General features: G+C 37.0%; 1 protein-coding gene across 1 annotated transcript in view; it reads left to right on the top strand.

The window, feature by feature from the left end:
- Positions 1-409: 409 nt before the first annotated feature.
- Positions 410-17,931, top strand: part of LOC114030030 (disintegrin and metalloproteinase domain-containing protein 20-like) — a 33,716-nt gene continuing 16,194 nt past the window's right edge. Inside the window, exon 1 of the mRNA XM_027844694.1 lies at positions 410-2,654. Within this exon, the coding sequence (XP_027700495.1) occupies positions 410-2,654 (2,245 nt within the window). The remainder of the gene's footprint in view (positions 2,655-17,931) is intronic.

Here is a 17,931-nt window from a genome sequence, read left to right as displayed (position 1 = left end):
GTGGCATAAAGTCCCTGTGCTGTTTAATATTTGTACCATTGTCTAAAGGCACAAATGGTATGCTCATTAAATTTGCAGATAACGTAAGCTGAGAGGTACACAAGTCATTAAGTAGCTCTATGTGGCAAAGTCACCACTAAACGCTCCTTTTTCCATTGGTACACACACACGTACGTACGTACACACATACATCCATACATGCATACATACCGTGCACCGTAGCCAGCCCAGCCTTGACCCTGGATTGTTGCGTAAGTAACCGGGGAGAAGGGATTACGAGGTGGTCATCAGTTGACTGGCCTTGTCTCTCTCAGCGTATCCCAGGAGGCGTTTTCTCAAACCACCTCTGGCTTTGTCTTCAAGGCTCCTCAAGCCGTCCCCTGCTCCTGCTCCTTGCTTCTGGCTTCTCATGGGGACCCCTGTGGCCGAGGCCGGGCTCCTCTTGGCGCTCCAGCTAGCGCTCCTAGACCCCGCTGGCTGTAGGCAGCACCGTCCTGGCTGGCGCTTCTCCTCTTACGAAGTGGTGATTCCCCGCCAGCTAAGCAGCCGAAGAGCTCTCCGAGGATTCAGCGGCGCCCTTGCTGAAGTGCCCGGGCAGCTCGCCTACTCGCTGCGCTTTGGTGGCAAGAGGTACGTGGTCCATATGCGGGTCAAGAAGTTCCTGGTGCCCAGACACCTCCCGATCCTAGTGGACAATGAGCACGGAGCTCCCCAAGAGGAGTATCCGTACATCCCGAACGACTGTTACTATCATGGCTACTTAGAAGGTATCCCCGCGTCCATGGCGGTCTTGAACACTTGCCAAGGGGGTCTCCGAGGGACTCTACATTTGGATGACTTCACCTATGAAATCGAGCCTCTCCACAGTTCTTCCCAGTTTGAACATGTATTATCCCAGCTGGTGCCAGAAGAAGGGGAGGCCGGGCAGAGTCTTTTTCGATGCAGTTTAACCAATGAGGAAATGAATGAACAGCTTTCCAACTCAGAGCTTGGCCTTCGTCCTAGGGCGGGTCCCTTCAGCCACTGGTGGCCACATATCCGCTATTTAAAAATCGCAATTTGTGTCAGCAGTTCTAGAGTGGATACTCACAACGGGAATCTTACTATTCACATTGACCAAATGGTGACTTTGACTCATATAGTTGATTCCATTTATAAGCAGTTTCGGGTGTTTACAATCCTGGTTTTTCTGTATCTTTGGCGATATTCTGATAAAGTACCACTAATAGGTTCTTCATCTGAAATAGCAGAACATTATGGCTTATGGAAAAATTTAGTGATCTCTAACAGCTTTCCACATGATACTTCAGCCCTAGTTACTGGAAACAAGGCAGGGGAAACTGGTTATGCTACTTTTCCAAACTCAATATGCAATGGCAACTGGGCAGCAATACTATTGTGGTTTCAGGATGATAGGGTATTTTATTATTCAGTCATCTTGGCACATTATGTAGGTCACAACTTTGGCCTGCCTCATGATCAGATTTACTGTCACTGTACCCGAAGGTCACATTGTCTCATGGAAGACCATCCACTTTTTTCTGATTCTCTCAGTAATTGCAGTTACGGGCGATTTTTTGATTTAGTTAATTACTGGGATCAATGTTTAAACAGACTTCCAAACATTTATGATAATTATGCTTATGCATTTCGTCTTTGTGGTAACAAGAAAATAGACTACACGGAACAGTGTGACTGTGGCTCAATTAAAGAATGTCTTGCTGATCCATGTTGTAGCACAAGGTGTGAGCGGACCCCTGGTTCTGCATGTGCTTATGGAGCATGCTGTGATAACTGTAACTTTAGTACTACTGGGCTACTTTGCAGACGGCCGGTGAACACCTGTGATCTTCCAGAGTTCTGCAATGGAACTGGAGCCTTCTGCCCTCCGGATGTCTATGTTCAAGACGGAACACCATGCACCCCAAATGCCATTTGCTTTAGAGGGAATTGTACTGACCGACACATACAATGCAGAGAAACATTTGGTCCTGCTGGAGTTGTAAATGCTAATAAGGTCTGCTATGAACAGTTGAATATAAAAGGTGATAGATTTGGAAACTGTGGAGCTGAGCCTGAAAATAAAACTGATTCTAACGGACAGAAGGTGAAAGAAATAAAATATATTACTGTGCCTTGTCGACAATCAACTGTCATGTGTGGAAGGTTGCAATGTGAAGGTTTGAAGACAGTGCCAAAATTAGATGAGCACACTACAATTCACCAATTAGCAGTAAAGAAGGACGAAAAGGAATATTTCTGTTTTGGGACAGACTATCACTTTGGGACAGGGTGGATAGATTTTGGAATGGTGTGGGATGGGTCAAAGTGTACCAAAACCACAATGTGCTTAAATCGGATGTGTGTTCCTATAGCTCAGTTGAATTTTGACTGTACCCCTTCAAAGTGTAACTACAGAGGTGTTTGCAACAACAATAGGAATTGTCATTGTCAGTTTGGCTGGTCCCCACCATTTTGTACTCTATTGGGTTATGGTGGAAGCATAGACAGTGGACCAACTGAAAATGATGATGCTGATTATGTCCTTTTTGCAATTTTGCTTTTTATCATTATTCGCATTATTTTTTTCATAATATCATTCAGCTTGGCAGTTGTAATATACATCCGAAGAGGTAGGAGAAGTATTGCCATGGGTAGCGCTAGCTAGGGTCTTTTTTTTTCCTAAGGCAGTCAACAACTTGAAATACCCCCCCCCCAAAAAAATGAACATTCTGACAACTAGATGATTTGGTTCTGAAAGTCAAAAATAAATCGTTTTGATGCTTGGTTGTGTTCTGTGTGCTGAAATTGTGTTCTTACATCTGACCTGCTCATACCCTTTATGCTATTTTGGAAGGATGAAAGAATTCTGTGAAGGCAGTCACTTTTCCAATTTAGGTGCTTAAGCATTATCTATAGGTAAGGTGGTGGTTGAGTAAATCAATCAAGTCATTCTAGATTCTTAATTAAGGTAAGTGTCAAGATGTTAAGCCCTGATCTGCTAGGTAAGAACACTTCTCTATTGAAGCAATCAATAATAGGTTTTAGATTAAGTGAGAAAAATCTTTGATCAGTATTACATAGGAAGTATGTTCAGATTAGCTGAGGAAACTTGGCCACATCCTATGGGTTGTCCATAAAATATAAAGCCAGCGCCTGGGCAAAAGACTTCCAATGTCTGGTACCAGGGAGGAGAGAGAGCCAGAAGGAATGGCTTGGGTTAAGGAAGAAGTAGAAGGCTGAGACTGGATCCTGGGTCTCTGATCTTCCTCCCTTCCTCCCAGCTCCCAGTCGATTCCTTCTTAGAATTGAAACTGAAATACTCTCTTTTCTCCATTGTCAAACACTCAAAATCTTGAGCCAGAACTGGCTTGATATTTTACAGGCAACCCATAGGGTGTGATCAAGTTTCCTCAGGCAATCTAACTATTCAACAAGTTAATGGAGGAGTTTTACCTCCTCCCCATTCCCACTCAATCTAAAGTGGTAGTTACCATTTAATGGTTCTTCTTAGGGGTTTGAAACTATGGCCCAAGGGGTTCTTGCAAAAAAAAAATTAATGGAACCTTAAGCAGTAAATAACTGCCCAAATATGTTCAATAAATACAATTTTCCTATGTGACAACAAGCATATGCATGTTTGAAGCAGCATAGGCTTGTTCTACAGAGATTCAAAACATGCTAATGTGCACGATGATTGTGATTTGGGTATTTGTGCAGAGATTATATCAAACTTGGACCATTCTTTCTAAGCCAATGTGTTCTTGCATTTTCTTATCAAATTTCGCAATAAAGTTCTCATTGTCATTAAATTGTTTCCAAACTGTGGTAAGGTCTCAACATTTGAAGGCAAGCCAATCAATTCTCAATAGATGGACATTTAATGCACAAGCATACCTTCATTTGCATTTTGTATACTACACCAGAGTAGCCCCCTTATGCCCCTCTGTGATCTTGGAATTGCTTGTATCGCATCAGCTGTTATCATTTAATTGATATTTTACAAACATTTGCATTATTATAGCACAAATGTCCAAATGGTGGACTTTCTGATAACTGATTGCTGGGCACGTCTTACAAGCCATCTTGAAATTATAATGAAACATCAAAAAAACATTCTGCAGAAACAAACCTCATATTGTCACTCTTTGCAATAATAAGACTTTTCTGATTTAAACTTATCCTTCGCTCATATTAATATTGTTCTATCTGGCAGATTTATAAGTGAACTGGCTGGCAACACTGGTCAGTCATCTAGTAGACTTTCTGTGAGAGTGTAGCCAATATGTCAACAGTAGAACAGTAGAAAGTCATATCCGAAGAGATTTTTTCTTTACAAAGGTTTATATATAAACATTGTTAAAAACAAAAAATATATGCAATTATATTTTACATATATTTATCATTTAACACAGGCTTGTCATTAGCAGTAGAAAAATAAATATTTTACATGATAACAATAAGAAAAATAAATATTTTGCATAACTTTATTTTCATTGATTGGTTAGGTAACTAAAAATAAAAAATAAATTTCCATTTCTCAGCAAGACAACTTAAAAACACCTACCATTTTCTACTTCACATTTATGTGAGCAATCATTTTTAGTTTGTTCTTATTTTAAATCAAATAGGAAAACTGGATGAGAATCAGATTTAAGACTCAGAAGAATCAAATACTGACAATCTTTATTCAAATAAAAAAAATTCAATATTGAAGTAAAGTTTATATATGATTATTATATTACATTAAACATCATCCAAGTTGTAACTTATTTCATTAAACATGTTTCTACCCAACAAATTTTGTAAACTAAAGATATTTAATATGAAGTCTTACAAATAAAAGTAAGTATATGAGTCTTGCTGGATAACTTATTTTCATTATTAGAGAGTGTACCACATAAAATATTCATAATTATTTTATAATTGGTTTTCCAATTTTATATTTAGTTTTCATAATTATAGGTAGAATAAAATATATTTTATGATTATGATTATAATTATATAATGCACATTTTAATTTGGGGCACATTTTATCATTATAGTTATCATAAGTATCTAATGAATACATCTAAAAAAATATCATGAGTAGTATATTAAATTACCCTGGAGGCTCAAAACACATTTTTGTTGTTACTGGAAAGAATTTATGGAACAAAAGTTGGAAAACAATGGTTGAAAGCGTATGATAGATTGGTTCAATAGAAAAGGGCTCACACCTATTTAAGGTATCAGGGCTTAGCATCTTGACATTTAAGTAGATTAAATAATTTATCAACCACCCCCCCACCCTTACAGGGAGATTTGAAAATGTGCATGTATATTTGTATATAAAAAGTGTTCAGGTTCCATAGGGAAGTAGAGAGATTTCAGGGGTTCTATAAACTTGGATAGGAAAAAAATTACATCTTTGTTTTCACTAATCTCTAACTGAAATTTGACATTTCCTTCCATTATTTTGAGATATTATTCTGAAGAGATCTACAGTTAAGAACACCTATTTTAAAGGATTGTTTTGTAACAGAAAAAAAAAGATAAGCAATTTTATAAGATTTGTTCATACTTATTTAGAGGCAATAGGAGAGAGACAGCATGACAGAGTATGTCTAATACATGTATCAGACTATTATTTTGTCTTGGGTATTTGTGTATACATCATATCCTCCTACTAGATTATAAATTAATTCCATGAAAGTGGGGACCACACCCTACCTACACGTTGTATTTTTTCTCTAGTACCTGCCATTGTGCTCTGTGCACCACATGGTTTAAAAAATCTTCTTAATTGAATTGGATTTGAATGATAATGTAGAGAAATAATGACAGAACTTGGGTAAGAAATTATATATGGGAAGAAAGTGAAAAAAAGTAAAAGATAACATTGAAGTTTTGAGCTTGAGTGCCTGGTAAAGTAGAGAGTATCATTGACAAGAATAAGGAGGTAAGACCAACGGGTCAGTTTTGGGAGAAGGAATATAAATTCTGGTCAGGATATTTTGAGTTTGAGATTTGCAGGGCTATGGGTCTAGAGCTAAGGACAGATGTTGGAGCTAGAGTAAAATATGAAGTCCTTTGTTTGGCATCTAAACTCTTCACGACCTGCTCCCATCCCACCTTTCCAGTCCTCTTCTTCCTTTTTCCTTCCACATACTCACTCCTCAGCCTAGTTACACTGGCCCACTTTCTATTTATTCCTTACACATCATCCTTTTACCTTTGCAGTAGCTGTCTTCCATGCCTAGAATGCTCTCCTTTCTCACTTTTGATTCTTAAACTCCTCTGGCTTCCTTCCAGATTCAGCTCGACTTTTCACAACTCTGCCTCACTTAAATCCAATTCACAAGCAAGTCAAGACATCACCCTCCTGGTTTCATTGGTCCTCTTTGAAAACCAAAGACGAAGAACAACAGATCCTACCTTCCACAGCTTGCCTTTCCAGGCCTCCATTACTACTGATGCCTTCTCTGAAATTATCTTCCATCTGATCTCTATATCTTGTGGGTACCAAGTTAGCTTCATATTGTCTCCCTCATTAGAATGTTTCTTGAGCTAAGGGGCTGGCTTTGCTTTTCTCTGAATCTCAGATGCTTAGTATGGGGGATGATGTATTGGGAACTTGTGTAGACTGCTGGGGTTATTGAGGCTGTTGTGGCTGCAGCCAATGGAAGATCATAAAATGGCAGTCCACCCTGGAACAGTGAAGGAAGTGTTCAGTCTTAGGACAGTGGGCATTGTTAGTCTAGAGGGTGGGGATGAACATGCTGAGTCTCACCACAGGGGCAGTAATAGCATCTACACCAATACTCAGTCAGGCATAATGTGGCTCAGGTTGGCCCCAGAATAGGGAGATAACCTCCAAGCTCTAGTACAGGGAGAGAAGAGCAGGCCCTGGTACAGGGCGGGACGTAGTATCAGTGCCTGGGTCCCAACATTGTGTGCAGCCATATGGGCCTCAACAGCTGTGGACAGAGAGCTAGTCTCAGAGCCAGGAAGATTTTGGTGCAAATCTCACCTTGGAAGTATACTCCCTTTGTGACCCTGGGCAAATCACTTAACCTTTCAGTGCTCTAGGAAACTTTCTAAGACTTTAAGTTACAGAAAGGTGCCCATCTACATTCATGGAGGAAGTTTCCTCTCTCTGAGGTTTGCTATACCAATGAAATCTTAGCCTCTATTCCTAATCTGGAACTGATTAAGACCCTTCATATTGCCGCCAAGACAGTACTCAGTGGTGAATAGACAGCTACTTCCCAGGGAAGACTTGTAGGACCCAGGAGTGGAACTATTCAGAGATATTTTGCTTTCTAATGGGGGAGGACAGATGGAATTAGCCAAATAACTCTTGTGGAAAAAAGGGAGCAGTCTCTCAGCTGAGGCCTCAAAAGGCACAACGACTTGGTATCCCTCTCATCATGGGATTTCTAGGGAGGGGGAAGTCTTAATAGACCAGGGAACACTGATTGCAAGTGGAACAGGAAGAGTTTGTTTTTAAATATTTTATTCCCCCTCCCCAATTACAAGTAAAAACAATTGTTTACATTCTTTTTTTTTGAGTTCCAAATTCTCTCCATCCTTCCCTCCTCTCCTTACTCTTTGAAAAGGCAAGCAATTTAATATAGGTTATACATGTGTAGTCATGCAAAATATATTGCCATATTAGGTATGTTTAAAAAAAAACAAAAAAATGAGAAAAATTCAGTTAAAAACATATGCTTCAATTTGCATTCAGATCCATCAGTTATTTCATTGGAAATGGATAGCATCTTTCATCATAAGTCTTTTGGAATTATCTTAGATCATTGTATTGCTGAAAATAGCTAAGCCATTCACAGTTGATCATTGTACAATGTTGCTGTTACTATGTATAGTGTTCTCCTGGTTCTACTCATTTCACTTTGCATCAGGTCATTTCAGTCTTGCTAGGTTTTTCTGAGAGCATTTTGCTCATCATTTATAGCAAAATAGTGTTCCATCACAATTATATACCACAACTTGCTCAGCCATTTCCCAATTGATGGGCATCCCCTCAATTTCTAATCTTTTTGCCACCACTGAAAGAGCTACTACAAATATTTTTGTACATATTGGTACTTTTCCTTTTTGGTTTTTTTTAATCTTTCTGAGATTCAGACCTAGTATTACTAGGTCAAAGCCCTCTGGGCAGTGTTCCAAATTGTCCTACAGAATAGTTGAATCAGTTCACAACGCTACCACCAGTACATTAGTGTCTCAATTTTCCCACATCTCTTCCAACATTTATCATTTTCCTTTTCTGTCATTTAGTCAATCAAATATGTGTAGAGTGGTACCTAAGAGTCTTTTTAATTTGCATTTCTCTAATCACTAGTGATTTAGAGCATTTTATATGACTATTGATAGTTTTGATTTCTTCTGAAAACTTCCTGTTCATATCCTTTGACCATTTATCAATTGGGGAATGGCTCTTATTTTTATAAATTGACTCAGTTCTCTATATATTTGAGAAATGAGGCCTTTATCAGAGAAACTTACTACAAAAATTTTTTCACAGTTATGATTACTGTGTATTTCCCTCCATCCTACTTTTCCCATATATCCTTTTCTCTCTCTCCTTTCACCCTGTCCATTCTCAAGTGTTTTGCTTCTGACTACTGCATCCCCCAATCCAACCTCCCTTCTATCAGCCCCACCTTCTCTTATCCCCTTCTTCTTTACTTTCATGTAGAGTAAGACATATTTATATACCCAATTGAGTGTACATTGTGCATTTCTATACCAAAATGAGGGCCAATTCTGATGAGAATAAAGTTCATGCACTGCCCTCACCGACATTCCCCAACTTCTCCTTTCTCCTCTACTGTAAAAGCTCTTTTGTGCCTCTTTCATGTAAGATAATTTATCCCATTTTACCTCTCCCTTTCAGCTTTTCCCAGTGCATTCCTCTTTTCCATCCCTTAATTTTATTTTTTTAGATAATTATCCTATGGTATTCAATTCACGTATGTGCCTTCTGTCTATGTACACTCCTTCTAACTGCCCTAAAAATGAAAAAGTTCTTAAAGGTTACAAATACTGTCCTCCCATATAAGAATGTAAACTGTTTAACCTTGTTGAATCCCTTGTGATTTCTCTTTCCTGTTTACCTTTTTTTTTGCTTCTCTTGAGTCTTGTGTTTGAATATCAAATTTTCTATTTAGCGCTGGTCTTTTCATCCGCAATGCTTGAAAATCCTCTATTTCGTTGAATCTATATTTTCCCCTGAAGATGATACTCAGTTTTGCTGGGTAGGTGATTCTTGGTTGTAATACTAGTTCCTTTGCCTTCCGGAATATCATATTCCAAGCCCTCCAAACCTTTAATGTTGAAACTGCTAAATCTTGTGTTATCCTGACTCTGACTCCTTCATATTTTAATTGTTTCTTTCTGGCTGCTTGCCATTTTTTCTTCTTGACCTGGGAGCTCAGTAAGGTGGTTATAGTGTTCCTGGGAGTTTTTGTTTTGGGATTTTTTCAGGAGGTGATGGGTAGGTCTTTCAATTTCTATTTTTGCCCTTTGGTTCTAGAATATCAAGGCACTTTTCCTTGATAATTTCTTGAAATATGATGTCTAGGGTCTTTGTTTGATCATAGCTTTCAGGTGGTCCAAAAATTCTTAAATTATCTCTCCTGGATCTATTTTCCAAGTCATTTGTTTTTCCAAGGAGATATTTCATGTTTTCTTCTATTTTTTCATTCTTTGGATTTTGTTTCCTGATGTCTCATAGAGTCATGAACTACCACTTGCCAAATTCTAATTTTTAAGGAATTATTTTCTTCAGTGAGCTTGTATACCTTTTTTTCCATTTGGCCAATTCTACTTTTTAAGGCGTTATTTTCTTCAGCATTTTTTGTGCCTCCTTTACCAAGATGACTCTTTTTTCATTATTTTCTTGTATTACTCTCATTTCTTTTCCCAATTTTTCCTGTACCTGTCATATTTGATTTTTTTAAATCCTTTTGGAGTGCTTATAGCAGTTCTTTTTGGGTGTGAGACCAATTCATATTTTTCTTTGAGGCTTTGGATGTATCAGTTTTCACTTTGTTGTCTTCTGAGTTTGTGTTTTGATCTTCCCTGTTACCATAGTAAGTTTCTTCGTTCAGGAATTTTTTTAGTTTGTTTCTTGACTTTTAACTTTGTGTTGAAGTTGGGCTCTGCTCTCAGGGTGAAGAAGGCCCTGTCCTAAGTTTTAGGTTTTTTGTGCCACTGTTTCAGAGCTAATTCTGGGAGTCTGTAAGTTTTCAGTTCTTCTATGGTGGTGTAATCTAATCACTAATCACTAATCACAAATCACTAATCACAAGAGCTGGTTGTTAAATTTTCAGTGTGAGCTTTTGCACCTCAGAAATAGCCAATTGCTACAAGTCAGGGCTTGATTTATTGGTTTGTTGATTGCCTAGACTAAAAGAGTATTGAGAATGCAGATTATACTTAAAAATGTATGGAAACATTTGTCCCCCCAGAGAGCAAATTGTTAAATATTTACCAGTACACCCCTTATTGATCTAGGAAAGTTGCTTAAGCTTAACAGGAGGGCAGTAAGAAGCTCAAGAAATGAAGTCATCACCACACTGGAGGCCTGGGGACTATAGGGTATCAATGATAATAATAATTATTTATTATCATTATTATAATTATAATAATAAGCATTTCTGTAGCGCTTTAAGTTTTGTGATTAGAAGCTTACACAACCCGCTTACGTGGACCCTCATCACTGAGGTGAAGCCACGTGTAAGTTGGTAGAGAATCTAAAAGGACACCTACACAGTACATTGGTAATGAACCTTCCTTCTCAGCTCCTTGGCTCCCAAGTTTATTTTATAATGTCTGGGTTGTTGTGGGTTTTCTTTTTAAATTCACTTGAGGTTATTATTTTCTAGGCTTAATATCTCACCTGCTTTTCAGTGTGAGTTGGCTTGTGAGTACCTCCATAAATTGCAGCCAATAGATTTCTTGGGATCCAGAGGTAAATCACAACCTCTGCAACCCTCCCCCCATACCCCCATTCCTTGTGCTGAAATCTTTGTTCCTCTGTGTCTCTATTTCTTGCTCTCTACCTAAATCCACACATTTCCCCAAAAGTCTATTCATTATAGCAATCATACAAACAGGATTAACAGCCACCATGTTTTCTTTGTAGAAAGCCAGCTGGTGCAATGGATAGAGCACTAGGCCTGGAGTCAGGAAAACCTGATTTCAAATCCAACCTCAAACATGTACTAGTTGTGTGACCCTGGGCAAGTCACTTAACCCTGTTTGCCTCAGTTTCCTCATCTGTAAAATGAGCTGGAGAAGGGAATGGCAAAAAAAAACCCAATAAAAATCAAACTACCTTTCTTCAACTCTCCTCTATGTATTTTTCTAATTTTATTAATTTCTCAATTACATGTAAAAATTTTTAACATTAGCTTCTTAAAATTTTGAATTTTTTCTCTCTGCCTTTTCTCCCCTCCTCTCTCCCTGACAAAGCAAGCAATTTGATTCAATCATGTAAAAATCATTTCCATATTATCCATGTTGCAAAAGAGACACAGACCAAAAATTTTAAAAAATAATAAAAATAATAAAGTTTTAAAAAGTGTGCTTCATTCTGCATTCAGACTTCATCAGTTCTTTCTCTAGAAAGGGATAGCATTGTTTCATCATAAGTGTTTTAGAATTGTATTGGATCATTGTATTGTTGAGAATAGCTAAGTCATTCACAGTCGGTCATTGTACAATATTGCTGTTACTGTGTACAACATTCTCCTGGTTCTTCACCTTGTATCAGTCTGTGTAAGGGTTCCCAGGTTTTTCTGAAAGCATCCTAATGTCATTTCTTATAACACAGTAGTATTCTATCATAATCATGTGCCACAACTTTGCAGCCATTTCCCAACTGATGGACTTCCTTTCGATGTCTTTACCACCACAAAAAGAGCTGTATTTTTGTACATATGCGTCCTTTTTTTTTCTTTGATATCTTTGGGATACAAACCTAGTAGTGATATTCCTGGGTCAAAGGGTATGCACAGTTTTATAGATCTTTAAGCATAGTTCCAAATTGGTCTACAGAATACTTGGATTAGTTCACAATTCTAGCACCAGTGCATTAGTGTCCCAATTTTTCCACACCCCCTCCAACATTTGTCATTTTCCTTTGCTGTCATATTAGCCAATCTGATACCCATGAGGTGGTACCTCAGAGTTGGTTTAATTTGCATTTCTCTAATCAATAGTGATTTAGAACATTTTTATATGACTATAGATAGCTTTGATTTTTTCTTCTGAAAACTTCATGTTCATATCCTTTTACTATTTATCAATTGGGGAATGACTCACAGTCATAAATTTGACTCCCTTCTCTAAATATTTGAGAAATGAGGCTTTATCAAAACCATGCTGTAAAGTTTTTCCCAGGCAGGCAGAGCCATGATAGTGGATTAAAAATAAGGACTTACTCTCAAATTCCCCTCCAAAAAACCTTAAAGTATCACCTAAAATAAATTCTAGAGTGGCACCAACAAAAGGTTGAAGAGAAATAATTTTCCAGCCTAAGACAACTTAAGAGGGTCAGCAGAAAAGTTCTATCTCACCAGGGTGGGAGTAGAGTACAGTATAGCAGAGGTATCACCCAGGCAAGCCAGCAGCAGACTTTGGGGGCTTCCAGTGCTCTCATCCTACAGATGTTAAGGGGGTCAGACAATTGGTCAGAAGGGGATTACATGGGATGCTTTCCTGGCACTGGGTACAGGACCTCCATTGCATTGCCCACATGCAGATACAGGGCACAGTGCCAGAGTGAAGAAAAACACTAGTGCACTATAGCTTGTAGCTGCAGGGGAAGAGGAAACTTGGTCATACTTCTAGGACATAAAAGAGTGCTTGTGGTCACTCAAAGACCAGAACACAGGCCAGGAAAGCAGTGACCGCATCTCTCCTTAGAACATACCAACTTGGAAGAAATGAAAACTTACAGACCCCCAGAACTAGCTCTGAGAACAGCTGCATAAAAAACCCTAAAACTTGGGATAGGGCCCCCACCAACCTAGGAGTAGAGCCCAACTTCAACATAAAGTTAAAAGTCAAGAAATAGGTTAAAAAATGAGCTAACAATGAAAAAAATCTGACCATAGAAAGTTACCATGGTGACAGGAGAGATAAAAACACAAACTTAGAAGACAACAGAGTCAAAACAGCTATATATGCAAAGCCTCAACAACAACAACAACAACAAAAATAGGAATTGGTCTCAGGCCCAAAAAGAATTCCTGGAAGCACTCCAAAGGATTTTAAAAATCATATAAGAGAGGTAGAAAAAAAAAGTTGGGAAAAGAAATTAGAGTGATAGCAGAAAATAATGAAAAAGGAGCCAATGTCTTGGTTAAAAAAAAGGCACAAAAAAAATACTGAAGAAATTAACACCTTAAAAAACGGAATATACCAAATGGCAAAAGAGACACAAAAATCCAATGAAGAGAAATACTCCTTAAAAAAACAGAATTGGCCAAATGGAAAAAAATTAACTGAAGAAAAGCATTCCTTAAAAAGTAGAATTGGAGGTGGCACAGTGGATAGAGCTCCAGCCTTAGGAGTTAAGAGGACCCAAGTTGAAATCTGGCCTTAGACACTTGACACTTACTAGCTGTGTTACCCTGGGCAAGTCACTTAATCCCAATTGCCTAAAAATAAAAAATAAAAATAAAAAAATAAAAGAAAATAATTCCTTAAAAATTAGAATTAAAAATTTGGCAAGTGAAAGCACATGATTCCATGAGACATCAAGAAACAATCAAACAAAATCCAAAGAATGAAAAAACAGAAGACAATGTGAAATTTCTCCTTGGAAAATCAACTGACCTGGAAAACAGATCCAGAAGAGATAATTTAAGAATTGTTCAACTACCTGAAAACCACGATCAAACAAGGACTCTCCACATCATATTTCAAGAAATTATCAAGGAAAAGTGCCCTGATATTCTAGAACCAGAGGGTAAAATAGAAATAGAAAGAATCTACCCATTACCTCCTGAAAAAGATCCCAAAATGAAAACTCCCCAGGGACATTATAGTCAAATTTCAGAGCTCCCAGATAAGGAGAAAATATTGCAAGCATCTAGAAAGACACAACTCAAATATTGTGGAGCCACAGTCAGGATAGTACAAGAGTTAGTAGCTTCTACATTAAAGGATCAAAGGGCTTGGAATGTGATATTCCAGAGTGCAAAGGATCTAGAATTACAATCAAGAATAACCTACCTAGCAAAACTGAGTATAATCCTTCAGGGAAATAAAATAGACATTTAATGAAAAAGAGGATTTTCCAGCATTCCTGATGTAAAAACCAGAGCTGAATAGAAAATTTGACTTTCAAATACAAAACCTAAAAGAAGAACAAAAAGGTAAACAGGAAAGAGACATCAGAAAGGATTCAATAAGGTTAAACTGTTTACATTTATACATGGGAAGATGATACTTTTAACTCCTAAGAACTTCATTATTAGGGCAGTTAAAAGGAGTGTATTTACATAGACAGAGGGCACAAGTATAAGTTGACTAAAGAAAGAGGGATGCACTGGGAGAAGAGGGGAGGGAGAGGTAAAATGGGGTGTCACATAAAAGAGGTTGGAAAGGAAGAGATTTTACTGTGGAGGGGGAGATGGTGAGGTGGCAAGCAACATCTGAACTTTACTCTCATCAGAAATGACTCAAAAAGGGAATAACATACACACTCAGTTGGGTATAAAAATCTCTCTTACCCTACATGAAAGTAGAGGGGAAGGGCATAAGAGGACATGGGGCTGATTGAAGGGAGGGTGGATTGGGGGAGGCAGTGGTCAGAAGCAAAACATTTTTGGCTAGAGACAGAATGAAAGGAGAGAGGGAGAAGGCTAAATGGAGGGGGAAAAATGGATGGAGGGAAATACATACATTAACTGTGAATGTGAATGGGATAAACTCACCCATTAAACAGAAATGGATACCAGAATGGACTGAAAACCAGAATCCTACAATATGTTGTTTACAAGAAAAACACTTGAAACAAAGAGACACACCCAGAGTAAAGGCAAGGGGCTAAAACATAATCCATTATGCTTCAGCTTTTAAAAGAAAAAAAGGGAGAAAGAAAAAAGCAGGGGTAGTAATCATGATCTCAGAAAAAGCAAAAGCAAAAATGGATCTAATTAAAAGATGTAAGCAGGAAAACTAGATTTTGCTAAAAGGTACCATAGACAATGAAGTAATATCAATACTAAACATATATGCATCAAGTGGCACAGCATTCAAATTCTTAAAAGCAAAGTTAAATGAGTTACAGGAAGAAGTAGATATTGGAGATAAAGCTAACCAAAAAATAAACAAGAAAGAAATTAAGGAGATGAACAATTTTTTAGAAAAATTAGACATGATAGATGGAGAAAATTGAGTGGGAATAGAAAGAAATATACCTTTTTCTCAGTGGTACATGTCACCTACACAAAAATTGACCCTATGTTGGGATATAAAAACCTCACACCCAAATGCAGGAAAGCATTAATATTAAATGCATCCTTTTCAGATCATAATGCAATAAAAATTACATTGAATAAAGAGCCATGAAAACATGGATTAAAAGTGAATTGGAAGCTAAATAATCCAAATCTAAAGAATGAGTGGATCAAAGAATGAACCATAAAAATAATCAATAATTTCATCAAAGAGAATGCCAACATATCAAAATTTATGAGATGCAGTCAAAGAAGTACTTAGGGGGAAATTTCTATCTCTGATTGCTTAAATTAATAAAATAGAGAAAAAGCAGATCAACAAATTGGGCATGCAACTAAAAAATCTAGAAAAAGAACACATCAAAAATCCCCAATTAAATATCAAATTGAAAATCCTGAAAATGAAAGGATAGGTTAATATAATAGAAAGTATAAGAAAACCATTAAACTAATAAATAAAACTAGGAGTTGTTTTTATGAAAAACCAATAAAATAGATAAACCATTGGTTAATTTGACTTAAAAAAAAAAGAAAGGAGAAAACCAAATGACCAGCATCAAAAACGAAAAAGGTGAATTTACTACCAATGAAGAAGAAATTAAAGCAATTATTAGGAACTATTTTGCCCAATTCTATACCAATAAATCTAACAATTTAAGTGAAATGGGTATGTAAAAATATAAATTGCCCAAATTAACAGAAGAATAAAGAGAATACTTAAATAACTCTATCTTAGAAAAAGAAATTGAACAAGCCATAAATGACTACCTTAACAAAAAATCCCCAGGACCAGATGGATTCACAAGTGAATTCTACCAAACATTTAAAGAATAATTAATTCCAATACTACATAAACCATTTGAAAAATAGGCAAAGAAGGGGTCCTACCATATTCCTTTTACAACTTAAATATGGTCCTGATCCCTAAAGCAGGAAGAGCAAAAACAGAGAAAGAAAACTATAGACCAATTTCCCTAATGATACTGATGCAAAAATTTTTTAAACTGAAATACTAGCAAAGAGATTACAGCAATATATGACCAGGATTATACACTGTGACCAGGTAGGATTTATATCAGGAACGCAGGGCTCATTCAATATTAAGAAAACTATCAGCATAATTGACCATGTCAATAAAACCAACAGAAAACATATGACTATCTTAACAGATGCAGAAAAAGCTCTCAATATAATACAATACTCATTCCCATTAAAACATCAGAAAGCATAGGGAAAAAAATGGAGCTTTCTTTAAAACTGTAAGTAGTATCTATCTAAAACCATCAGCAAGCATTATCTGTAATCAGAATAAGCCAGAAGCCTTCTCAATAAGATCAAGGGTGAATTAAGGATATTCATTATCACCACTATTATTCAATATTATGCTAGAAATGCTAGCTACAGTAATAAGAGAAAAAAATGTTCTAAATCACCAATGATTAGAGAAATGCAAATTAAAATAATTCTTAGGTACCACCTCACACTCAGATTGGCTAACACAACAGGAAAGAAAAATGACAAATGTTGGAGAAGATTGGATTACTAATGGATTGGTTGACAGAGTTGTGAACTGATCCAACCATTCTGGAGAGCAACTTGGATCTATGCCCAAAGGGCTATCAAACTATGCATACCTTTTGACCCAGCAATACTACTATTAGGCCCACATCCCAAAGAGATTTAAAGAGAAAAAAGGAAAATGACCTATATGTAAAAAAAAAATACTTTATAGCTGCTTTTTTGTGGTGGCAAGGAATTGGACATTTAGAGGATGCCCACCAAATGGGGAATGGCATATGATTGGAATGGAATACTATTGTGCTATAGGAAATGATGAGCAGGATGCTCTCAGAAAAACCTGGAAAGATTTACATGAACTGATATAAGTTGAAGTGAGCAGAACCAGGAGAACACTGTACACAGTAACAGCAATATTGTACAATGACCAACTGTGAGTGACTTAGCTATTCTCAGAAATACAATGACTCAAGATAATTCCAAAGGACTCATGATGAAAAATGCTGTCCACCTCCCTTTTAAATTTTATTTTTCTTGTTGTTGTTGTTGTTGTTGTTTTGGTCTGTATTCTTTTTTGAAACATGCCAAATATGAAAATACGCTTTGCATGACTGTGTATGTATAATCTGTATCAAATTGTTTACCTTCTCCAGGAAGGGAGAAATGGAAGTAATTTGGAACTCAATTTTTAAAAAAAGAATGTTAAAAAAATTTTTTATATCTAATTGGAAAAAATAAAATACAAAAATTTTCACATTTAAAAAAGAAACTTTGGCATTCAAGGGACTCACAAATTAGCTGACTGATAGAAAGCTAACCCACACAAAGTAACTGAGAGACTGGACAATTTGTCTGTTTAAAAATAGCCCCAGAATGGCTGAACAAGTTATAGTATATGAATGTAATGGAATACTATTGTGCAATAAGAAAT

Source organism: Vombatus ursinus, unplaced genomic scaffold (assembly GCF_900497805.2).
Source record: "Vombatus ursinus unplaced genomic scaffold, bare-nosed wombat genome assembly UNPS02014945.1, whole genome shotgun sequence".
Classification (NCBI taxonomy): Eukaryota; Metazoa; Chordata; class Mammalia; order Diprotodontia; family Vombatidae; genus Vombatus; species Vombatus ursinus.
Note: the sequence above shows the minus strand (reverse complement) of the source record. Positions and strands in the feature narration are given on the sequence as shown.